The 26,001-nt window shown below is 51.6% G+C and overlaps 1 protein-coding gene across 1 annotated transcript in view; it reads left to right on the forward strand.

Annotated features, from left to right (window-relative positions):
- The window catches only part of KIRREL3 (kirre like nephrin family adhesion molecule 3), a 452,863-nt gene that overhangs the window by 356,180 nt on the left and 70,682 nt on the right, over nt 1–26,001 (forward strand). The window contains exons 2-3 of the mRNA XM_016204456.2: nt 7,258–7,335; nt 25,321–25,470. Coding sequence (XP_016059942.1) covers nt 7,258–7,335; nt 25,321–25,470 — 228 coding nt within the window. The remainder of the gene's footprint in view (nt 1–7,257; nt 7,336–25,320; nt 25,471–26,001) is intronic.

Below are 26,001 nucleotides of genomic sequence, written 5' to 3' on the forward strand. Positions count from 1 at the left end.
CTTACAGCTGCATGACCCTCAGTGAGTTATTTAATCCTTTGGAGTCGCAGTTTCCTCTTCTAGCAAACAGGAATAATAATGGTAATTACCTTGTAGGATTTTATGATTGAATAACATAATATATGCAAAGTGCTTAGTCTAGAGACTAATAAATCATAAGCAATCAGTAAATGCAACTTAATTGTGATGGTAAATTAAGTGAGCCTGGCCCCAGGTAGGTGAGCCCTTGGTGCGACCAGCCAGTGGAGGGGAGGCTGGGCTGTTCCCAGCCTGAGGGGGGGGCGGGGGGGGGGGGGAATGTGTCCAATTCCACTGTGCAGAGGGGTATATAGCTCTGCCAAGCTTGGGCCCTGCAAGTGGTCCAGAAGAAGGTCACATTCTGGGTCAGTGGTGGCCACGTTGGAATTCCAAGTAATTAATCAGTTGGGAGAAAGACCCCAGGCAATGCTGAGGGCAGGCACCTGTGTGGACCAGGCATGGAGTCAGGCACACAGTGTGCACCAAGATTTATTTACATCACAGCTGAAGGACACTGGGCAAACTCCTCACCCTTCTGAAATGTCCATTTCTTTATAAAGACAAGAATTACAATACCTATCTTCATAGGGTCTGTGTGAGGGTGAAACAAGATGAGTAGAGTAGAATGCCCAGTGCTGCTCAGCACATGTCCACTGTCTTTTTCGTGCCCGTGACATATAGACTTGGGCCAGTGGAGCAGAAGTTTGGAGAAACCAGAGGCTGGTGACCATTTGGACACCAGATTTCCTGCAGGCGCATGGGATTTGGGGCCACTAGCATCACAATCAGGGTGAGGACCTCCCAATACACTACCTGCCTTGCATGCTGTGAACAGGGTTATGCCAGCCAAGAAATGGCACAGCTGGCAAAGGGCCGCCCCAATGCTGTCCTTGGTGTTGCTGTAGGAAGCTGCAAGGTGAGTTCCATCAGGTGTCTGAAGCAGGAGCTGGTGAAGATGGGCTGGTGGCCCCAGAAACTTTGGGAAACTATCACAATGATTCTCAACTCTTCCTAAAACAAGATAACTCAACATCAGCTTTTCACGTAATTCGTTAATTGTAAAACATAATTTAAGATCACAGCTGTTTCGCGTTTCTCTTACAAGAATTTAATTGGTATGTAATAGCACAGTTAATTAAATACAAATCAATAGTTTAAAACAACTAATTGATACTTAATATGAACAGGGAAAAACTTAGTTCTAATATAATTAACTCATATTAAATAAGCAATGAAATAGCAATTATGTCTTTACAACAATGTAAAGTTTATGGTTCCTTTAATAAACTTACAAGTAGCGAGCAATGAGATTCAACAATTATGAAACAGGTATTATTGGGCTATTAAACATTGACTACTTGTCCTAGAGGGCCAGAGCTGTGCACTGGTGCTAGTCGGGACTGGCGAAACTTTGCTTCATGTCTCTAGGCCTCTGTAGCACAGACGTCGATCAGAAAACTGATCTTTGCATGACTTATGGGCAGCCTTATTGCCCGGGATGTGAATAATTATGCTGCAAACAGGACTAGGCAGATCGAATGAAGAAAGCAGTTTAGCAGAGTCAAGGTGAGAGCTCTCCAAGCATGAGACTCCAACCTCCTTCCGTGAGGCATCCTGGACAACCGCCTGGGAGAGAGGCCGCTGGACAGGACACCCAACAAAGGGCAAAGCCCAGCCCTGTCTCCAGCCTTCCAGGCCCCTGGTGAGGGCCACCCACGACCTGCAGCTCCCTTCCCTCCTCTGGACTCACAGCCATCACTGCCATTCATGTGGAAATAACTGGCAAGATTCCTCATGACACCTCTTGCTGAACTGTTACTTGTCTTGACTTGTATTTACCTTTTCACAAGTATGTGCATCACCGACAGGGTTAAAATCTCACTGGGGAGGCATGCTCACCTTCACATTTTGTCCTGCTCATGGTGCCTAGCGCTCCGTGGCCTCTCCATGAGTGTCCCTGGGTTGGATGTAGGCCTGTCACCTGTATTACATGCTGGTAGTGGAGGGGACACTAACACTTGTGGCAGAGGCCACCCATACTCTCCGACTGCGATTTGTGTAATTCGTTACGTAATGAATCGGTCTCTAGACCAAGACATTCACTGTCCAAGGTCAGTAAAACTGGTTACAAACGCGTTTCTACAGACCTAGCCTCCTGCTCATATAATCACCCAAGACTCCCTCCCTTGGGAACCCCATTACCTCAAACAGGAGAGGTCAATAAATATACCATCGTCACCCCGGGGCCTAAGTGGCTCAGCTGTCAATCACCCGCTTCTGACACGGACACCACTGTCCTCCCGTCTTCCTGACTGAGGACACTGCAGTCATCTTCGCCCCATTCTCTGCCTGCGCCACTGTCACTCAGTCCATTGTCTCTTCCTAGAGTGTTTCTCCATTCCCAGCGCCTCGGAAGTGGGGAGGTAGTAAGAGCTGGCACATGTCCACTGTCACCAGCTCCACCCACAGTTGCTCAGAGCTCAGCAGTTTCTGGCTAGGGCAATAAGCGAGCACTACGCTGGCCAGCGTCTCCCTCACGCTGGTAGCAGGAACGCTAAAGGCATCCTAGATCGCCATGGAGGGCTCTGGGCGCAGGCACATGGCCAGCCCTCCCTCTCCGCCTCCTCTCTTCCCATCGTCACTTGTGCCCGCCAACCCCACTGTCCCATTCGTCAGCCCTACTGGCTGCTCTCTGGTCAGCTAGTGCCCTCTGATGAGCCTTTTGAGCGGTTATGGGATGCCGTCCTGCGAGTCCCTGCAGACAGCTCTGGGACCTAAGGGATCAGCTTCAAGGAAGTGTGGCCAGTGGAACTAACCGGGCCTTGTGAGACCAGTTCCTCTCGGCCTCCTGTCTGTCCTGGTTGTTAGGGCTGCTGTGACAAGGCACCACAACTGAGCGGCCACTTTAACTTGATTACCTCTGTCAAGGGCCTATCTCCAAATAAAGTCACATTCTCAGGTGCTGGGGTTGGAACTTCAACTTGGGGTTTTGGGAGGACACAGTTCTGCCCCCTGTCCCCGCCTGGACTGCCGCTCTGTGCGGTGTGTTCCTGGTCTGTCATGATTCACAGCATTGGCAGCCCTGGGATCCCAGACCTCCCCTGGGAACTGAGCTGGAAATCAGCCCTGGCTCCCAGCCTGAGCGCCACTACCAACTAGCGCTTTGGCCTTGAATTGTCACTTTCCTTCTCTGAGCCTCAGATTCTGAAACCACAATGAGGGAACTAATTCCTGCCTTGCCTATCACAGGGCCGCTGTGTCTAACGAGATAGTGACTATGACAGCATCGTGAGAAAATAAGTATTTCGCAGATGTGAAGTAATACCGCTGTATCACTGTTATTACTAATAAGAATTAAAAAACCCTCAGGCTAGAAAAAAGTCCCGCCCTCACTTCTGAAACTGAAGGAAACCCGCTCCATTTATAGAGCCTTTTGTCCCTCTTTGGAGGAAAGTCTCACGATTCCTAGACTCCTGTTCCAATGAATTACAACTTCCATTCATTCCCCCGCCCTCTTTCCCTACCTCGATCCGCTGTGCCACATTTAAGCCACCTGATTGCATTCTGACCTGGGCAGAGGAAAACTGATCACTGCCCAATATTTTCTAGTCGGCCCTCTCATTAAATCAGCAGGCACGTGCTTGGGACCAGAGGCTCAGAGGTAGGTTGTTTGTTTGTTTTTTGTTTTAAAGGCACAATGCAGACTTTCTGTTGTTCACAGTCTAGAGGCCAGGAGCCCCTGGGAGGAAATCTTCCCTTCTCCCTTAGAAACATGCTCTTGCCTAATAAATGTTTCCTTGCTCAGCAGTATTTCCTAAGCCTTTGTTCTGCTCAGACAGTGCCCTCCACACACCCCCTCTGCAGGGGACCCTGCACTTCTCTGCTGTGAGCTTTTATTTTAAGCCAGGACACTTTGTTTCATGTCAATCACTTTCCATGGACACCTTCGGTGCATCTGATGGTTCTGCTACTGATAAGTGCTCGGCCGATGTCTGCAGCCCCCGGTCCAGTTGGAGGAGATGCCATCATCTTGCCGATCTAAAATGGGCATCTGTGATCTGACTCTACTCCATCCCAGTGCAATGTGGCAAGGAAGGTAGCAGTCTGGAGGCTGTCTAGCTCACAAAGTGAAGGTTCTGCTCTTTCTGTCACATTGGATCATCTCTCCCCTAAGGGCCGGGTTGGTCTGGCCTGGTGGACCTCCCTAAGCCAAAGCAGTTAGTTCCTATTTCCCCGGTTCTCACCTGGGTTCCAGCTTCTCCTCCCTTCCCCCATCTCAGCCCTGCTGGCACCTCCTCACTTGGACCCAGTGACCTCTTATTAGCTCTGGCAAATCTCTCTGAAGAGATCCCACATTGTCATATATGGGCAGCTAGTTAATCCTCACTTCACCCATCCTCCAACCTGCTTGTTTTTGCAAAGATCCCAGTGGCTTCTCCCCACGTCTCCGTAAAGACTCAGCCAGAGTGCCTCTCACTTAGTAAGTTTCTGCAGTGTGCTTATTAGCGCCTTGTAACGTAGCTGCCTAAATAATTAAGACTAACCCACACGTGTCAAATTAAATGAGCCAAATACATTGAGAAATTGCCTCATCCATCCATTTCTTTTATTAATCAAGTTTTTAAAAACTTCTTTTCTCGGTCATTTGCAAAATTCAAACTTGGTCAGTGAGGCTCTGACTTAAAATAGCTGCACATGCAGCCCCTTTCCTCCCGCAATCACTCCGGGGGGGACCTATTATGTTGACATCGGACGGGCTGAGTTGGGGTGGCAGAGACGGCCAACATGGACAATCTGGATTCAACAGGTTGTCCATGCTGTCTAAATCTTTAGGAAAATTATGCCCCCCCCATTTCCCTGGGAATTTAAGGGACTTTCCAGGAAGACTAACAGGAAATTGGTCTAAATTCATCCAACACCATCTGTCCCCATGCTCTGCGCTCCCGTGGTCTCCTCCTGGGCTCAGTCCAGGAGCCTGGGCTCCCTTTCTCATTAGCAGCCACTGCTGATATGCTTTCAATGGACCTGAGAAGTCACTGGAAACTATAAAAAGAATCGCCAGCAATTGTATCTTTCTGATGGTGAACAGTCGCTCCCACTTATAATGGACGGGCTGACTCTGCCTGTCGTCAGCGTGCTGAGGTTTCAATACAGTCTCAGGCAAGGGGCCATTGTTCAGGGGAGCTCAGAGCCTCCTCACAGCTTGTCCTTCCGCCAGCCCCCTCCTGACACTGCATCCGTGCCTCTTGAAGGTGGTTGTTAGAACGAATCCACAAATATAGTAAGTAAACATCAAAGGGGCTTTGATCCACACGCCCTCGACAGAGCAGGAGCCGCCGAAGAAAGAACCAAGGCCTCGGATGAGGGAACTTAACATCGCCAATTTGGGCGCCTGAGATGTAAGGCTGTTTGAAGTGAGGGCGGTTTGGCCATGCCTTCAGATGAGGGAGCGTGGAAGGAAAGGGAAAGAAGCGAGTGCCTTTGGATAGGCATGCTCAGGTCTGCCTCTCTGCTCTTTACTGATAGTCAATAAACCCCTTTAAAGAATCAGGAGATCAAAGCTAGCGACCTCCCTGGGCCATGGCATTCAGCTGCCACCCACCACGCTTTGTTTTTCTCTAGGGCAAGAGCCCCCGAGCTTGACTCCTCTGTCTCTGACGGGCCCTGGGTTCCCTTTCATCCTGCTGCTCAGGGAGGGGGCGCTGGGCAACCAGAGGCAGATGGGGATGTAGGAAGGAGGAGCCCAGCCTTCCTGTGCTCTAACGGCCTAGAAACACCCAGTGTTTTTGGAGAAGTTGCTCCAACACACCGCCCGGTGGGAGCTTCATTCTCTGAGAAACTGATAGAGGGAGGAGCGCCTGGGTGCCCAGAAAGCCTGGCAAGGCCTAGGAGAGGGTGCAGTCACATCCCATCTTCCGGAAATCATACCCCTTATCATTGACCCAGTTTGTGGCAATTGTCACATTTGTAGGACTTCTAAGCAAACAGGCAAGGGTGGGAAGTCTAAAATAATCCCAGGAAGCCATTTAGCATCTTTGAATTTCAATATTCTCATCTGTGTCATGTGCAGAGCAGGGTCCCATCTGCCTATCTCGTGGGGTTGGTGTAGGGTTCAAGGGGAAACGGGGGATGGGATTGCTTCGGAGCCCAGAGAGTGTTTATGACCAGTCAGGATTCAAGGATGAACACCAGAGAGGAAAGCGCGACTTCTTGTGGGGCAGGTGCCCTCCAGGCCGGTGCTCACACACAGCGGGCTCTGATTTACAAAAACGCTGTGAAAAGACTCTCTCTTGCACTTGCTACCTAGGATTGTTGTTCTAACTTGGTTTTCCAGTTGCATCACAGGCCTTGGCACCAGAGTCTGTCTTGTGTCCCTTAGCCACCCCAACCCCAGTGCTCCTCACTGAGCCTACAACTCAGATGTGCTTGATGATGGTGGCAAATGGTACTTGAACATAAGCATGCACAGGACCCCCGGCCCCAGAAACCCCTCTCTCCCTATCTCTACCTCAAACCCCTGTGCCTTCCTCCAAGTTCACCCATCACTTCTCCATCCCGTTGAGTCACACTCTGTCTGGTTGCGCTGTTCCATCCCGGGCACCAGCTGCTGGACTCCGCCTCTTCTCTCGCAGGCCTGACCAGGATCATCTTGGTGTTGTCCCCAAGCCTGGGACATATTGGGCTTCATGAACCTACGAGTAGTGGTTGTAAGTGAGGATTCTGGATCCAGACTGCCTAGGTTCAAACCCTTGGTTCTGCCACCCACTAGCTCTTCCATCTCTGACTGCTTATAAATTACATGTGAAAACGAGGGTGGTGTAAATGAATAATGGGCCCAGCTAGAGTGGCTCAGTTGGTTGAGTGTCATCCTGTGCTTCGGAATGTTGCTGATTCGATCCCTGGTCAGGACACATACCTGGGTTGTGGGTTCAATCTCCTGTCACGTATGGAAGGCAACTCATCGATGTTTCTGCCTCACCTCTCTCTCCCTCCCTCCCTTCCTCTCTTTATGCATGTCCTCAGGTGAGGATTGAAAAAAGAATGGATAATGTATGCACCTCATCAGATATGGAATTTATAGCTTAAAATTATGCCTGGGCCATAGTAAGTGCTGTGTAAATGTTTGTGAAATAAATAAGCAGCCCTGTTGATACGAGCAGCAAGCACCGCGTGCCCTGCAAAGGAGGTTCTCTGATCCCTGACCCATACCCGGCTCACCTGCCTGTGTTTTTCTTCCAGAGCTGGGCCTTCAGAAGAGAGGATGCTGCCTGGTGCTGGGCTACATGGCCAAGGACAAGTTTCGGAGAATGAATGAAGGTCAGTGAGACCCCACCTACCCTCTCAGGAGTAATGTGGAGGGAGGAAGCTGTGCCCTACAACTCCAGTGCCAAGGAAAGGAACCTGGGACATCTAGAAAGAACAGTGGGCAGAGCAGTTCGATGCCCATGAAGCTATTTACACAGTAACGTGGAGAGGGGTCGCTAATGCCAGAGCACAATATGCGGATTCCAAAGCCCTTCCTTGAAGCCATCTTTCCCCTCCCTCTGTGCCTCCCCTTCCTCTCGCTTCCCTAATTTTTGTTTCCCGCTCCCCCGGCACAGTTAAACCTGCTTCCACTATCTTTTCTAATCCACACCACTATGCCTCCCTCCTCAGTCGCTCTCATTTCTTAAATGTCTGTTGAGGGAACACCACCTTATAAGGCACTGGGGAGAAAAGGGAAGGAAAATAAGACGGTCTTTATCCTCAAAGGACTTACCCCTGGAGACCTGCCCTCTTCTCCAGCTCCAGCTCCCCTCCGCCTCCCACTTGCTCAGCTGCCCTCCTCTTGCACTGAGTCTTCCCTCTGAGGCTTGCCTGGGTCACAGGAAGCTAGGGAAGGGCATTGACATTGACAGGGAGGCCGGGCTATGGAAGGAGTGCTGTCACTTACAGGCCTGGTGTAATAAAGAGCCAAGTCCTGCATCCCCAGCCATCTGTCTCTGTGTAGCTAATAACCCTTTCCATCAGATGCCACAGACTGTTTGTCAAGATTCAAAAGTAGATAAACAATGGCTGGGGATGCCATTTATTCATTCAAGTCAGGCAAATGAAGCCCTGGCTTGCGACCAGCCCAGCTTGCTGCGATAGGGGCCCCTCCCCTCCTGAGGCCCTGGGCTCCATGCCAGGCATGGGGGAAGCAACTCACCTGTGCCTTCTCTATTCCCAGAGTTGGGCCATCGCACAGTTCCAGTGCTTGCTTCCTATGCTCACCTGGCTCTCCTCCAACCCACAGTCCATGACACCTACACCCTCCCCAAACCCGATGCCTTGCCAGCTAGAGGTTTGTCACCAGCACCCATCACGGTGGCAGTGCCACGAGAGTCAGGCCAGCGCAAGGAATATCACCTCCCCCACTTTGCTGCCTGTCTGCCTAAGGAGGCAGCAGCCCCAAGAGGCCACTTCCCAGCGTTGGAGGCTGTGTTTTCTGCATCCTGCCAGTCAGCCTCCCTCCCTGACTCTTCTCTGTCTCGGCCCAGCCCCTCCACTCCCAGCAGGGCCTTCCTGAGAGCGCTGGGCAGTAACTTCTCATTTGTGGGCGCGGACAGGGTGCCTCTGTCCGTGGTGCTGGATAGATACACTGTCCTGTTGGCCATGCTCATTAGAGAAGCTGAAGCCACAGACTGGGGAAGCCAAAAACCCAGGAGCTGGGCTGGATTTGAAACCTCAAGCTCTGGGGGCCTAAGAAGAAAGATGCTGAGCCTAGATCCTGGGGCCTCCAAAGAATCATGTCACATGACTATTGAACATGATTTGACTGCCCCCACCTTTCACAAGTGGCTAATGGTGGGGAAGTCCTATTAGTCAGCTCGGGCTGCTGTAACAAAAAACCACAGAAAATTATTTTTTCACATTCTGGAGACAGAAAGTCCAAGATCAGGTTCTTGTGTGAGCTCTTTTCCTGGCCTGCAGGTGGCCCCCTTTTTACTGTGCCCTCACCTGGCAGAGAGAGAGCAAGCCCTCGAAGGCTCTTCTTATGAAGACAACAATCCTCTTGGATCAAGGCCCTCCCCATATGACCTCATTTAACCTTGATTACTTCTGTAAAGGCCCTCCCTCCACATACAGTCACAGTGCAGGGTGTGGCTTCAACATATAAATTGGGAGAAAGGGGCACACAATTCAATCCATAGCAAGGGGTCTGGATGCATTTGCCAGAGCAGAAAGGTACAATGGTAATGCCCTGAACCCGGAACTTAGGAAATGGTAAGAAAGAGAAATTCAGCATTAGGTAGAGAGGCACGTCTTAGATGTTGCTTAAGTAAAGAAGGAAGGAAGGGAGTCAGGGAGCACTAGATGAGGGCTGGGGAACAAGACCAGGACCCACTGCCTCAGACAGTTGGCCTGACTTTGTGTGACAGCTAAGCTAAAACCCCATTTTAGAAGTTTTTTTTTCTTTTTAAAATGAGAAGATGCCAAAACAATATCTATTCTCTCTGAGTCCCCTCTCTAAAGACATACAATCTACACAAATATGTTATTACTTTCAACTGATAGATGCCCAATGCCCTCCCCCTAGTGACGACCACTTGAGAATTAAGCAAGGTATTCAGAATGAGGGAGGCCGCAGAGGGATCCCTGAGGGCCCAGGGAAGCCAGCACCTCACCCCTGCCTCCCTCTCTGCATGTGGCTCTCACCCCTCCCAAATGCCCCGAGGCACACATCCATGCACATGCTCACACACAACCACACACACAGTAGCTGCTGCTATTTCTGGATTAAGAAGGAGACACGGGGGTATTCAGCACGCTAAGCCACCCCGTGTGAGTGGTTACAAATCTAAAATAATAAGGAGGAGACAGATAGGAGGAGGTGAGACAGCGGGGCAGAAGAGGAGATGCATGAGGTGGGTCACCTTTGGCTCTGGATGGACAGAGAAGGGAAAGGGACCAGAGGGGTGGGCGAGGCTCCTCTGCTCCCACTGTGGGTAGTCTTACCACCTCAAGTGCCACATTATACATGTGGGGGTTTTTTCTCTCTCTAAAACTCACGTGCCCAACTCCAACACGTCTGCAGATAAGAAAAGGCATCAGCAAGCATGGGGAGCTGTTTTATGGTTTATAATTATCTTGTACCAATACTCAAAATAATTATAACTTTCACATATTAATAATTGAAGTGGAATAGAAGCCATGACATTAGCTCAAGAAACAGAAATCTCTGTCCAGGCTGCAGCAGACACCTTGGGATTAAATTGAACAATTGGCAAAATGGTAAAAAATAATTATTTCTCTCCCAGATGCTGGAATTAGTGAGAGATTAGAACTATTAGCTGCTTCCTCCATTAAAGATAAGGTGGTGATCATTATATTTCTCATTTAGAATAAGTATAAAAGGCTTACTTGTACCGTATTAAAGTTTATTTGTTCTGTTTAACAGTATTTAGTAGGGCGTCTGTCACCCGGGGAGAAGCGGTCTTCTATTTCATGTTTCCTTGTTAATCTGGTATCTTTTTATTTTCTTCTCCCTCCACTCCCCCCTCCTCGCTACATCCCCCCAAAATAACAGTCTGAGAAAAGTCATGAATGAACAGGAGCTTTATAGGTTTGGGATTTATCATAAGCTAGAGTAATCGCAATTGGTGCAATTAAACTATACGAAGCAATAAAGAGAAAATACTATTCAAAGATCATTTAAGGGGCCATGTGCTAGTCCATGAGAGTCGCTCTATCTGAGAGTGCTTAAGAGCCCCTTGGATAAACTTTGCAACATCTGCAGAAATGGAGGTGGTTAGAAATATGTGAGGGAGGCGAGGTGCACACACTCTTTCCTGTTTGGACTCAACACATCTGTGGTGTCAAATGGAGATACGACCAAAAATGAATGAGAGGCAGACACAGGAGGAAATAAAGACAGATCAGGCCTAAGAGTATCAGGTTTGTTTGACTTAACAGTCTTCATGTGATTAAGTACATAGTGCTTTAAATGGGGCTGTTGGAAGGAGATCATTTATTCATTCACCACAGTCATTTAATACCTACCGGAAAATAATACCATTTTTTATAGTAAGTTCCAGGCATTGTTCTAAGCACTGGTGCTTTTAAAGGTAAGTAGGACATAGACCATTTCTAAGGAACCAGAAAATTCTATCAGGCCCTAGGACTCTTGAGAAGGGAAGTGAAGATGGGGAGGTAGAAAGGAAGAGACAGGAGGCTGCGAGGCCCTGGGCCTTCCTGCCAACGCCTGCACCCAGCTCTCCCTCCAGTGCCCCTCTAGGGCTCCGCACCCAGAGCGGCGGTGGAATCACAGATCCCGGGCATGCGACTGGCGACTGGCGCTGCTCCCAACTCAGTGAAGGGAAAGCAGAAGTGTCCCCAGCGCTGTCACTTTCATCTTACCCAGAAGACACGGACCAGCGATTAGGGAAGGCAGCTTCTGTTCAGAGACCCCGGCTCTCTGGGAGCAGGCCGGCTCCCCAGGCAGACCCCATACAGGCTCTCGCCTGCCCCACAGCTCCGGTGGTACCACCCTGTTAGTCCAGACTGAGGGGACACACCTCCCCTGGGTGTGTGAGGGGTGAGCCCTCAGCTGGGCGGGGGAGACACAGCCCTGGAGGATGGGAATCGGGGTGGCAGCAACAGCCCTGACGTGCTTTCCCGCAGCATGGAGTCCATCCTGTCTTTCTGCACCCCGATTCCCTAATCCGTAAAAATGAGTCTAAGACTTCCACTGTGTCTTGCCTGTCCCCTGGCAGAGATGGTAAGGAAGGTGCCCCATTGTCTCATGTGGTGGAAGGAGCACCTCCGACTGAGGAGCCGGCCGTGTGACTCCGGGCAAGCCCCCAGATGCTCAGATTTCAAACTTCTTGTGTATGAAACTGAGTAATGGTGACCACAATCATCTGCAAGCCTTTAAAATGTGATGGTTCAAAATCTATCTTGGCCTTCAACAGCCCGCTCACACCCTGTTCTCACCGCCAATCCCGTAAATTTAAGTGCTTTGGTCACCAAAGGTACCAGCACTAGGACACTGACTGGCTTTGCTCCGCAGCCTCAGAGGGCAGCGCTTATTTTTCCCGCCTGTCCTCTGAGCGTGAATTCAGGCCGGCTCAGCTGTACCCTGGGTGGCAGTGAGCAGGGGCGCAGGCCTAGGCACGGGAGCAGGGTGGCCTGGACCTCGGCCCAGGGACCTGGCCCAGCAAGAACGGGTCTGAAGGCCGTGAGCTCCTCCCGTCTGACTGTGGAGCCACCACAGTCTGGCTCAAGCTAAGCACCCTGTCATTTTCTCGAGACCATTCCTTCACCGCCTGCTCGAGCCCCCAGGACGTTGGCTAATATTGTCATTTTGTTAGTTGGGGCTCTCGGGTGCATTTTTTCTTATTTCATTTTTCTTACTGATGTGTTTTCTTCCACTGGGGCTGTAAAGCTGGTTATTTTGTATAGCATCCCTGTTTATTATTTATGGCAAGACTCGAATTTCCAGGGCACTTCATGATTGGTATTTAAGTCAGTCTTGGAGCAGGGGGCCTGCCATTTCACTCGGCTGCCACAGTCTGATGGAAGATTCCAGAACTTTCCCCAGACCCATTCCTCCGGCCATCACTCCTACTAGGAGACCTGCTTATCTAAGATGATCTGGGGGGGCCCTAGGCCACAGACCAGTCCTGTTCCTTTTTAAGTATCCATTTCTCCCACACCCATATTCAGCCCTCACCAGGACCTAGAAATGTTACCTCCCAAATATCTCTTGAATCCATCCACCTCTGTCCATCTCATAGCCACCACTCGTGTCCCATCACCTCCTTCCCTGCTTGGATTACAACTGCTTCCTTGTGTCTATCAAGCCTGATCCCTTCCCATCCAGTTCATTTTCCACACCTCAGCCATAGCAATATTTCAAAATGCAAATCTGATGTCCCATTCCTGTTGAAAATATTGCAGAGGCTTTCTGTTGCTTTTAGGAAAAATGCCAAACCCTCGGTGTGTTTTGCACGGCTCTGCATAATCTGGTTCCCACACACCTCTTTGGCCTCCTCTTGCCCCCTTGACACTCTGTGCTCCGGTGACATCAGCCATCTTTCAGCTCCTCAAACAGAGATGCTCTGTCTGACACAGCAGCTGTGTCTGTCCTGGTGCCTCCTCACGGATGCTGGCCACACCGGCCACTCCCCATCCCGGTCCCTTCACATTGTAAAGCTCATCCTTCAGCTCTCAGCTTAGGTATCACTTCTCCAGTGCACCCTGCTCAGATGCACCGCCCCCCCCTTCCCCAGCCAGTCTGTGCTCTCATGGGACCATATCCCTTCCCTTCAGAACTCTTAGCTCAGTCTGAACATGTATGTTCATATTGCCATGATTTTATACTTCCTGTCTCCCCTGCCAACTACCAGTGCACATAAATTCAGTGCCCATTACTTCACCAACCATGTACCAAATGCCTGCTCTGTGCCCTGCACTGTGCTGCTGGGCCCTGGGCACATAAATACAGCCTGCCCTCCCAGGATGTCACAGCAATCCCTATACAATGTCACACCGCTGCAGCTAGGAGTGTTCGGGAGCTAGAGGAGCAGAGACGTAAACCCAGTCAAGCTGCACACCAAGCGAGCAGAGTCCAGACAGCTCCCTGGGCAATGTGATATCGGACCTGAGCCCTGGGAGCAAATCGTATTATAAGAGGCCATTGCAATCTATGCTTGAATCCCTCCAAAGTCGGGAAGCTTGCTGCCTACCAAGGCCACGGGCAGATCCTCAGCCAGGGTCTCAGTAAGGATTTTCAAAAATAACACCCCTCCAACCCCAAGTGTCTACAGTTTTGTAATTCTATCTGCACGATGACAGAGGGACCTAGAGACTTAGGTGGCAGCCATTGGCAAAATCCTGGGGTCTCACCCTACAGCAGCTGTGCCTCTCCCTCCCTTCCACTTGGCTGGCCTCAAAGGCTTCATCACTGAGTGCCAAGGCCTCCCTCCACCCTCTCCCGGGGTGAAAGTCGGCATAAATGAGGGTGTTTAATGGCCTGTGTGCCATCAAGTTTTCAGAGCCGTATGCTGGATTAGCAGGTTCAGGCTGAGATGAATCATCCTGGGCTTTTATGAAGGGGAGTCAATAAAACCCTGAACGAGCTGGCCCTGTCTCCACAGAGTGGCCATGTCACATCACTGGGCCCCGAGCTCTGGAAGCAGTCATCGGATGGACACGTCTCTCCCCTGCTCCGACTGCTTTCCTCCCTGTGCCTTCCCTTCTCAAATGTGTTAGTTTCCATGGAAACGGTGTTGTTACTGGTAGGGGAGGAGTTTAATGACATTCAGAAGCACCAAATCAAGTGCATTTATATAATGGTTTGAAATACACATAATGGCCTATGGAATATGGGACGCAGTGACAGTTTCAGTGACTGCATACAGAGTGCGGGATAAATAGAGCAATGGAAGACTCCCTCCTCCAGTCAAAGGCACCAGCAATAGCCGCTAGTCTTAGCCTTAAAGAGCAGCACTCTCAACCATTGCTCACGAAAGGCTCTCAAAATCCTGCACCGAGCTGCTCTCCTCTCACTAAGGAAGGATGCTGGCTGGGCCACCAGTTCTCTGCACATGCCAAGGTTTGTCACATGCGGCAGGTACCGAGGAGAGGGCAAGACCCCCCCCCGGTGAGGGAAGGAGCACAGCCTTTCTGTCCTGGGCTCCTCGGGCCCTGCCCCTTGGCCAGCTGCTGTAGGACAATCGATCTTTGAGATTGTTCCTAGGACTCATTTTTGTCTGATTGGGAGATTTATCAGGCATCAAGTGTGTGACACATGCCCTATGCCCTTATCTTATCTCAGGTTCCCCCAGAGGACCTAAGTAAGGTCTTGAGTGTAATGATCCACGTGGGATGCACAGGGCACAGATGGAGGGTAAGGAATCGACATGAAAAGGGAAGGCATCCAATATCAATCCCACTACCAGGGTGAGCGACTGGAGCCTAGTCCCAAAGGGGAAACTGAGAAGTGCTCTGGAATTCAGGCTACCCAGGGAGCAGGGTATGTCTCACCAGGTCCTGTCACTAACTGGTTGAGGGCTGCATGCGTGGGGTGTCAGTTCCCTGGCACTTCTGGGCTGCTCTTTGTGGGAGCAGGGTGGCCTTCGCAGCTTAAGAGGAAACCTCAGGAGAAGGTTGCAGGTACTAGCGACTGGGAGTTGCCTGTGGGCACTGAATGGCTCGGCCTGAGGGATGCGGGTGGGGCACTGATGGGGTTGGCCACATCCCTGATAGGGTTGTGAGTCCAGTGGGGACACAGGTATATAGTGAAAGAGCAGAAGGCAGGGTGGTGGGAGAGCTGAGAGCTGGAGAAGTGACGTGCTCTTGGAGCGTAAAGGTGTGCAAACCACCCATTCGGAGTAATATCAGGGCACTGCCAGGGAGTGGGAGAAGTGGGGGGCACTAACCAGAAAGTCGAGGGCCTAGGGAGGCACTTCCACCCACATTAGTTAATCCTTACTTCATCACGAGGTAGGCGGTATTATCTCCATTACAAGGATGAAGAAACTGGGGCTCAGAGAGATTTAGACATCTACTTGAAGGCACACAGCTAGTGACCTGTAAAGCTAAGAATGAAGCCCTGGTCCTCCCCCTTCTGCTCTGCCCCCGGGGGCTTTGTGAGTTTGGGAGATAAGGGCAGGGTGACTCCCCCATCACCATCAAGGGCAGATGTGACTGAGCGCTCACCCTGGGCCCACATAGATTTTCCCCAGTGCCCAAGGCCTGCTCTCTCCCCTGTCTCCCCACATGGCACTGCCCACACCCCCCTCAGCCAGTCAGGCTGCCCCTCTGGTCCTGCCCCAGTTGTAGGCTGGACCAACTACACTTAATATTGAGTGAATTATCTGGAATCCGCCGCGCTGGGGCTGCAGGAAGGAAAAGAGGCAGCCTGGGGAGGGGCACTTTAGCTCTGATGGGCCCACAAGCAGGCTTTCTACCCTGTCCCCAACCTCTATGTCTCTTGCCCTAGCCCCATTTCAAACCCCACTGTCTCAGAAAATATGGCAGAGGAGGGACCACGCATGCACATCTCCCTGGAGCTGCATTTCTGCAGCATGTTAATAGGTTTTCCATGAAATACAGGCTCCATGGTTAAATAAGGTGGAGAGAAGCTGGGTTAACCCTAATTAAACAAGTCTCTCCTACAGAATTTCTCAGACTTACATGCCAAAGGGCATGGAGAACCCCCAGAAGGGGGGTATGGTTCGAGGAGTTTCCCAAACTTATTTGACCACAAAACATTTTTCCTGGAGCACAAATTAATATTGGCGTTCCTTGGAATCCTCCTTGGGAAATAATGGTTTAAAGCTCAGATCTGCCATCAACTTGTTATGTGATCTTGTCAAATAGGAATAAATAAAGCCTGCCTTATGAAGACCAGTTAAAATAACAGGGTTAAAACCTCCATAAACTGTAAAAGGTGTCATTATCTTTGCACATAAAAGATGGTGCTCTTCTTTATTTACATGAATCAAACACACTCAGTTCCCCAGAGAACATTTCATTAGGAGTCAAAATAATAATAATAACAAATGTTTTTTAAAATAATAAGTTCAGTTCCTGACTAAGTATGTGATCTTAGCCTTGATCCCTCTTGAACTCTGCTTTCTAGTCTGTAAAATGGGAGCAGCCCTCTTTCCTCTGGTCAAATGTTGCAAAGATAAAATATGCTTAGTGGTTGTGCAGGTGCTTGGAGAAAATATTAAACACCCTAAAGCACAAGGCACTGTTGTTAGTGCTCCAGGTTCATACCCCAATCCAGTCCCGTTGTGCTGAGATGCAAGCAGGAGGTGTGTTGAGGGAGGGGAGCAGCTAGTGGGAAAAGTAACAGCGACTACGAATTTTCATCTGTGTTTATGATGTTAGGAGCCTTGCACGAGCATGTCGCTGAGGGGAGGGAATAAATATTTCATGAGTAAACGCTAAATGTAGTATTAAGATGAAGTGGACCGAAAGCCCCCCGTGTGCCTCTGCCTCCAGTTGCAGCTGCGAAGGGCAAGGCAGGCTCTGTGACTGGGCTCCAAGGAGCAGGGCAGCTGGGCAGGAGGGAAGGCTTCAGCCTCCGGGCAGAGGTGGGGGGCTGTCTAGCATGACTGGTGGAGGGAATCCTGCCCTGGGAGGCAGGAGAGCCAGTGCCCACTGCCCCCACCAGCTGGTAGCCTTGGGCAGTTCCTATAACCACCCTGGGGTGACTGTAAATGAGGGTGACAAGGTCAGCCCTGCACAGTTGTGAGGTCTCAATCCAAGTCGAGCTGTTTGGAAGGAGGCTTTGTAATGCACGCAGGTGGGAAGTATTATTCACTTATTCACTCAACATTCGCCTATTGAACACCTACTACATGCCAGTCACTGCCACAGCCATCTGCTTGTCATTTACTGTGTGCCAAACACCGTGTGCACCCCTTGGTACACATCACCTCGTTTAACCAGCATCACAGTCCTGAAAGTAGCTGTTATCACTCCCAGTTTCCACATAAGGAGGTGAAATTGGGGAAAGATGAATCACTTGCCCAAAGCCATCTAGCTAGGAAATGGCAGAGTCCAGGGCTGTAAGAAGCCAAAATCATTTATTCTACACTAAATGTCCCATCTCATCCACGGTTCCTCTGCAGAGCCATCAAGGCACCCTGCCCCCTACCTCTTCCAGCTCTTCCCTGTCCTGTTCATGTCTCGTGCTCCCTACTACCAGCCCCCCTTCCTCACCCAGAGGAGAAAGCCTCCCCTCTTTTGGACTCCAAGATACCCTCCCTTTGTTTTCTACCCCCGCTGTCTTCTCCCAACCCTCACGGATGGTCTGTTCTCCATGACACAGTCACCATGAGGTTCCGATTTCCATCCCCAGCCGTCAGGACCTTGGCCTTCAAAACCCTGGCAACCTGTATCTCTTATCTGGTTCCATCTGTCGGGTGTGTGAAGACTGAACGCCTCCCACCCCTAAGATGCCCTTGGAAGGTAGAGAAAGGACAGAGGGGCGGTGCTGGGGCTAATCTCAGCCAAGCCTTCCTGCCTCCTGATAGGTGCCTCCAGAGGTGCCTGCTGGCAGCCTCTGTCCACCACAGGGCACAACACCCAGCCCTCTCTGCAGACCTCTTCCCCATGGGCCGTTTCCTGTTATCTTGGCTCATTCCTTCTCCAGAGATGAAGAGATTGTTTTAAACCTGCCGCCCCACCAGCTATGCTCCTGGCTTCCAATGCCATTAAGTTTCATTATAACAAATAAACACCACAATGACATTTATAAGTTACCACAGAGCGCAGAAGCACAAATATGAGGCAGATAAACTGCATTTGATCCAAATAATTACTGCAGGCAATACTGGGCTTCGTCTGGGCTGGCAGCCGGGCGCCGGGTAATTTATTAGATTGCGTGTGGCAGTGCTGCGCGTTGCGTTTTTCATTATTGTGTCTCTTCCCCTCTCCCTGGTCTAAGTAGGTTAGAGGAGTTGAGACAGTGCTCAGCCAAACAAAGACAGGCTTTGCCCAAGCTGATTAAGGCTGGGAGTGTCAGCCAAGTGCCCGGGAATGGCTGCTTCGCGGCCGTGGGGGCCCTTGCGAGGAAAGAGAGGGTTTAGGATGATCTTGATGCCGCAGCCAAAGACAGTCCCCTGGACTCCCCACCCACTGGCCCAGAAACAAAGGAGCCCCGGGGAGGGAGCAAATGGAAGGGTTGGCTGGAGCCCCCAGAACCCCAAGCCATGCTTCCTGCTGCCGGTTCCTGCTGGGTGTCTTTGTGTTCAGCCAGAGACCCTGAGTACCAGAAGGCCCTCATCGCCCCAGGCAGCCTCAGGCCAGCCCCAAACCCCAGTCCCAGACCTCTCCTGCAATAAATAAAGGGAAGGAAGCAGTCCGCCAGCCAACTCTGCAAAACAAAGTGATGAGAGCTGGCTACCGGCAGCCGCCTCCCTGCCAAAACTCAAACTCATAAAGTTTGATTCAAGGGGTTACAATGCCTCCTATTGAGTCCCTCCTGCCCCATTCTCGCAGCCTTAGTAAATTACCCAATAAGCAGCAAGGACCTGTAGTTATTGTGCAGTTAAATGGTATTTGCCCAGTAAATCCTGAGCAGAGTACTCGCCGTGATATACAGTAACTAATTACGGGCATGAATTCTCTCCCCAAGACATGGAGTGTTACCAAATATTGTTGCCTTTAAGAGAGGCGGCGAGTGGCGCTCTGCGCCCCCGGGTGAAGCCACGAGTAACTCTCCTGTCAGAGGAGCCGTGGCACAGCCGGAGGCACCCCGCGCTGGAAAACAGATATGTCCTGGGGGCAGGCAGGAGTGGGCCTCGTCTCCCAAGAAGACCCCCATTTGCTGCCCCCGATCCTGTGCCCAGCAGAGGGCCTAGCCGGGCACAGCGTGCCCTCCTAAGTCGTCCCACCACAGAGAAGAGGCCTGGCACCATGGTGACTGCTGCAAAGGCCCATGGCAATCACTCACCCAGCCCAGAACCAAGCTGAGAACACTGCAAAGGGCCTCTGAAGGGGGATGCGGCAGGTAGGGTTCAAAAACGGCCATAACCCTGCCTGTGTCTGGGCAGCTTTTGCCCTGAATTGTTGTTCCCGGAGCTGATCTTGGCCCCGGGTGCCTAGGACAACCAGAGTTTTCCCCGGTTGATTGTGGTCTGCAGGTGAGCAGGGCCTCTGCCCAGGGGCACGAAGGATTTCCTGTCAGCGCTCTGTCTGTTACTGGGACACAGCTTGGGACAATCATAGGACACATCATCAGCATGTTTTCTGAAGAGGGAGCCACAGAGCTCACCCACCCTCCGTCTTACCAACACTGTCGAGTAAGGCAAGGCCCAGACCTGGAGCCGGATGCCTCAACCGCCAGCCTTCGGCATGCACTGGGACTTGGATGGGTTCCATAGCCTACCTGAGCTTCCGTTTCCTAATCCATAAAGTGAGAGGGACTCTCTGTCTCTCAGGGTTGTTGATGTGAAAACAGAGAGCCTGGGGTCAGGGCTACTTCTTCTTCCATGGAGCTCTGTGCCTGCCAGCTCATCCCCTGTGATGCCTGGGCTCGGTGACCCAGCCCCAGCCTCCAGGAAGGCAAGGAAACCCCTCAGCCCATCCTGGCACCCCCAGCAGTAAGCATGCTCCCTCTCCTTCTTCTCCAGGCACCTCCAGCATAAAATCCCTTCTTTACCAATTTTTCCACTTCAAACAATCAAAAAAGACTGGGGTAGCCATACAAGTTAGTTTTGTTTTCTTTGCTGCTCCATTCTGGGAGTTGATGCATATACTCTGAGCCTTTGCCAGGGCCACCGTTAGGTGGTGACAGAGAGACCAGGTGAGGCAGAAGAGGTCTGGGAAGGACACACTTACAGGAGACCTGGACTCGGGCCTCTCCATCAGGGCTGATGACAGAACCTTCTCCACTGGGTGTCGTGAGGGTGGGGTAAGATAACACATGTAAACTGCTCAGTGAAGTATAAAGCGTATGCAAGAGCTAGTTGTGGTTAATATCCCCAAGCAGCCAGGAGACAAGGCCCAGCCAGAATCCCAGGGCAGTGAGAAGAATCGCTTTTTTAATTAGAGTACATATATAGTCCGCTCTCAATTATCTGTTGGCAAATTGTCCCCATTCCTGGAAAATGCTATCGCCAAGATTGCTTAATGAAGTCCTCGGTTAACATTTCACAGTTTCTTATTTTGCTCTTATTTGCATGAGGCCCAAAGGGAATGAAAGTCCTTTCAAGGCAAAATTAGCTAATACCCCCATCCCCTCCTAGGAAAGGTGTGAGCCATAGACAGCGAGCCAGGGAGGGGGGAGGGTGGCCCGACGCCAGCTGTGGGCCAGTACCAGCGGGGATGTGCCCCACTGGCTGAGCAGGAGGCAAGAGGGGGCTCCATCACTAACACTCTTTCTTTAAGTATTGAAAAATCCCAGAACATCAACACATCCATACTCAGGCATGAATATCCAAATGTGTTCCAAAGTTGAAAATAAATGTTACTTAAAATTATTCATTATTTTAGGACGTCCATCATCTTGGATTATTCACACCCTTGTTCCTCTCCATTAACAGAGATAATTGGGTTGATGGTATTTGGGCTCCAAGAGGAGACAAATTCAGGACATGGCACCAAGATGATCTATTTCTAATTAGAAACGACTCCAGCAGCCAGGAGGAGATTCCTCTATAAATGCCAGGTCTAGATGGTAGTCGCCAATGCAGGGCTAGCGAGGGACACAAAAGTGCCTCATGTTTCAAGGGCAGCCTCCTTAACCACACAGTGTCCCCTGGGTCCCAAGCCTGCCTTTGAACCTGTCAGTGGGACACAGCTGTATTCTCCTTCACGGACACCTGGAGACCATTGAATTGCACGAGACCTTCTGATTCCTTGAGCAGACCAGTGCCTATGGGAGATGTGATTTTACTTCCCTGTACCTCGGATTTATTCTTTCAGCCTTAGAGTTTGGATAAATCCGAACACAGATCCCTAGGGCTGGAAGGGGGAGACCTACCGGGTTTGACTACGGGTCTAAATCCCACCCTTTGCAGATGCGGACTCTGAATCTTAGAGCCAGGCCCACAGGCAGAAGCAGCACCAGGGCGCTCACTGTGAGGACACAGCTCAACATCATGGGGTCAGAGCCCATGCCCTACCTCCAGCCCATCCCAGTGGCCCCCAAGCTGACGCACTCTGAGAGGGCTCTGTCTGCCCACAGTGGATGCCTGCGGCCACCTCTCGGGATGACAATGACATGGCTCTGTTCCGTGGTTCTATCACTGCTCCTCAGCACCACTTTCCCTCATTGCTCCTACCCTCCCCCAGCAATGGGTGGGTGAGCACATATGCACAAGAGCCTGACACTCAAGGAAGAAAGGGCATAGCCTGGGCCCGTGGCCAGCCAGCAGCAGGCCTGAGACGCTCGCTGTCTGGCGTCCTGGCCTCCCCACCAGCAGCACAGCAGCCCACGCTGCTCTGCCCTTCCCGTGGGTCGGGCTCCAGGGTGACCGCAGAGGCGGGGACGGATGGGCTCCTTCCCTGGCCGCCGTGCCAGTGTCTCCAGCGCACTTATCGGTGTCTCTTTGGCATCCAGGACTTGGCGGGATGGATGGAGGGTTACCTCTCTGTCACTAATGAGCACAGCGCAGGCACTGGCTGGGCCACAGGCTGAAAATCAGTAGGCAAAGGATTTATGGTGACTTTGGAGTCACCCTGCCTCGGCCACCCCCATTGCTCTTCATTAACGACCCCCGTTGTCCAGGACAACCTTGGCAGATTGTGTCTCCTGGGAGAGATGTGTGAGGCCGAGGGAATCACAGGCAAGGAACTCAGATGGGAGAATTGCCCCCCAACCAGCCCTTCACACAAGAAGAGTAATGGGGCTCTCCTGTGTAAGCCCAAACAAAAATCCAGTGCAATTTCTAGAACGTTCATGATGCCGGCAAGCGTCTCCCCACCTGTGTGTCAGAACCAAGTTGCTGATGGCTACCAATGGTCACGTTGGGGTTGAAGCGTTTCCAAGTCTCTCTCTCCGCAGATGTCTCAGAGAAACAGACAACGGAGAGAAGGCCCATCTTCCACCCTGCCTGTCCCTCTGGCTTTCTTTCATCCCCCCCCCACGGTGACCAGCACAGGGCCCCACTCTGAACCCTAACTGGTGGTGTAGACCAGGGGTGTTGGGAGGAGGCCATGTAAATTTAGGGGAGAGCCGAGAATTGCTTTTCACACCAAAGATTCTCTGCCTCTCTTTAGATGCTCTGAGGTGCTGCCTGCTTTGTGGGGTGAGTACTTGTTTGAGAATCAAAATTGGATTTCAGGCCCTTAATTCAATAGCTAGCATGGGATAATGGCAAGAAAACAGGGTTTGCAACCGAAGACACTTGGATTTGAATTACACTTGGGTCCACTGTTTGACCTTGAGTTACACCTGGGCCCACTTCGTGACCTTGAGTTACACCTGGGCCCACTATGTGACCTTGAGTTACACCTGGGTCCACTGCATAATCTTGAGTTACACGTAGGTCCACTGTATGAGCCTGAATTACACCTGGACCCAGTGTGATCTTAAATTACACTTGGGTTTACTATGTGATTTTAAATTACACTTGGGTCCACTGTATGACCTTGAATTACACCAGGGCCTACTACATGACCTTGAATTACAACTGGATCCAGTATGACCTTGAATTACACCTGGGCCCACAGTGTGACCCTGAATTACACCTGGGTCCACCTTGGTCATGTCACTTCATTTCTAGGAGCCTCAGTTCATCTGTAAGCTGTGGGTAATAATGTTAACTGGCACCGTGGTCAAATTCAAAGGCCTGGCATAAAGCAGGCTTTCATGAATAACTCGGTTATTGTCCTGTAGAGCCCACCTCCTCCAGGCTCTGGCCCCTCCCCCTTTATCTCTCGCTTCATGCCTCCTGTGTCCTGAGCTGGAAGGAGAGGCCTTGAGGTCTGTCCTCCTGGGTGAAAGGAAGTGGGCCCACCCCTCCCCTCCTCTCCATCCACAGCACCTCAACCTTTATCCACTCTAGAAAGAGACACTGGGCTTATGATTCTGTTGGGAAAAGCATCCCATTGATTTAAAAGAAAGTAAAAAAGTATTTTTAGTGTCTTGTATTTAATGTGTAAAAATTAAAATTAGACTGAAAAAGAAAATGTCAGTTAAAGTACTAACCATTCCCTCCCCCAAAGTAGTGTGCGAATTCTCTCTTTGGGTGGTTTTCTGAGACTATTCTGTGTGTCCATCTCCCCCCCTCCCCAAAAAACAGCCTTTCCGTAGAAAAGCTGGGGGGATCCAAACAGACAGAGTGAGAAGCAGGCTTTGCTCTGAAGCCCTCGAGGCTGGGGGATCTGGGGCCTGTCCTCCAGCTGGGCCCCTCCTGCTCTCCCCTCCCCTTCAGGCTCCTGTCTTTAGGCCCCAGGTCTTATTTGAGGGGCTCTTCTGCCTGCTCCAACTCCTGGCTCTGAGACGCCCTCCAGAGTGAAATAGTGACTACTCGGTGCCCACCTCCAGGGCCTGCTTCCACACGTCACTCCTCCCAGCCTGCCTGCCGCCAGAGCTGGTTTCCATGGCGACAGCCTCTTCTCCCTCGGGCCACCGCCATGGCCACACTGAGGTATCTCCAGTTCAGGACTCACCCGGCACCCCCACCCCAGCCCCTCCAACTCGCCTCAGGATGCTTCCTGCTCCCAGCTTTCTAGTTACGTCACCAGCACCAAGAAGAAGCTGGACTGGGAGTGGGGGACCGACGGAACAGCTACCACTTCAGGGGTCCCCATCCATGGACATTTCTGAGGTCTGGGGCACTGTTTTGTTCAGGGCCATCCCAGCATCACTCCCTCGGCTTCCTGCTGACCGCCTGATGATTGTCTCTGATAACACGCTCTTGGGCAGCGCTTGCGGCTGTCCCCCCTTGTCCTCAGGCTCTTTCTCCCATCTCTGTCTCTTCCCTCCTTTCCCCTCTTGTTTTGGTGCCAGAAACAGTCTAATTACAACAGAGAACCTGAAGAGACGGGGAGAAAAAAATTACCCACCACACGTAGCTGATTAAAATGTCCTATGAAATCTAATTTGTAAAGCTGGAATCAGAATAAAAAGTGTTCCTCCCACAATTCAGTGCCAATTTGATTGTTAATGAGACTCCTCAGAGACCCAGCCAAGATCTCATCAGGGTACAGACTCAGCTACCTGCCGCCTGGCACAGACTGTCGCGTGTGGACTCTGTCTCTCCTCCTGGGGGCCCTGCTCCGCAGCCTGCCACCGCCCTGCTCCCCTCGGAGCCGCACACCCATCACTCCCCGCTGAGGGCCTGTTGCTGCTGAGAGCTCGGCCCTGCCTGTGGTCTGAGCCTGGGCCTTTGTGTCCCGGACCTCTGGGGCCATCCTGACTCTTCCAGGGGGGAGGAGAGCCCGTGGCAGCAGCCTGCCGCCTGGTCCAGTTTCCCTGGGTTGTCTGTAGCTGCAGAGGGGGGTGTGGAAAGCAGGGCTTGGAAGTCAGTGGGCCCCAGGTCAAACCCCTGCTCCACCACTCATTAGCTGTGTGACCTTGGGCATGGCCTGTTGGGGGAGGATGGCTGGACCACAGCGTGAGTGTAGGTAGGTTAGGGATTGATGAGGCTGCAGCGGGGATCCAGCCCCTGAAAGCAGAAAAGCTGGGGGCAGTGAGGAAGCCACTGCTGGGCCCCAGGGCAGGAGGGGCAGTGCTCTGGTGTAGGGCCCGGGACAGGGACAGGGAACCTTGTGCCCTGGGCCAGCCTGGGCTCTGCATCCATAACTTGATGAGAAGCCCACCAGGTTGCTCCTTGAAGTAACTGACCGACCGCTGTCTTGTCTCCTTCCTAGGCCAAGTGTACTCCTTCAGCCAGCAACCCCAGGACCAGGCCGTGGTATCGGGGCAGCCGGTGACGCTGCTTTGTGCCATCCCAGAGTATGATGGCTTCGTTCTGTGGATCAAAGACGGCTTGGCTCTGGGCGTGGGCAGGGACCTCTCAAGTGAGTAACCCCAGACCTCCCTGGGAGGGCCTGGAACCCGTCCCAGCCTTACCCACCCCCCCACCTCCCACGGAATCCCAGCTCCAGCTGCCAGCGCAGGTCCACGGCAGAGTCAGGCTAGGCCGGGCCCGGGCCCAGGATCCCAAGGGCTCCTAGGACCTCTGACAACTGGTAGTGAACTAGCATCAACCCTTCCATCTGGTGATGGGTCCAAACCCAGCATGACATTGCCCTGGAGGGTCGATGCTAAATCAAACATCACTCATGTCAAGTCCGATTTCCAGAGGTAAAGCGTTCTTGTGTCTCGGTCCAAAATCATTCCCCGCTTATGTCAAAGCCTGCTTCTTCCCAGCTCCCATCCTTCAAAGGAAGCCAAGTGGATTGAAAGATCACAAAGAGGCCTGGTGACTTTAGGGGTCACCATGTGATGGGAAGAAAAGAAAAAAAAGTGTATGAAATAAAGTCCAACCCTGGTTCAGCCCACCCACCCTCATATTCATCAAAGATGCACTGATGGGCCCCTGAGGCCGT

Source organism: Miniopterus natalensis, chromosome 20, assembly GCF_054644295.1.
Source record: "Miniopterus natalensis isolate mMinNat1 chromosome 20, mMinNat1.hap1, whole genome shotgun sequence".
Taxonomy (NCBI): Eukaryota; Metazoa; Chordata; class Mammalia; order Chiroptera; family Miniopteridae; genus Miniopterus; species Miniopterus natalensis.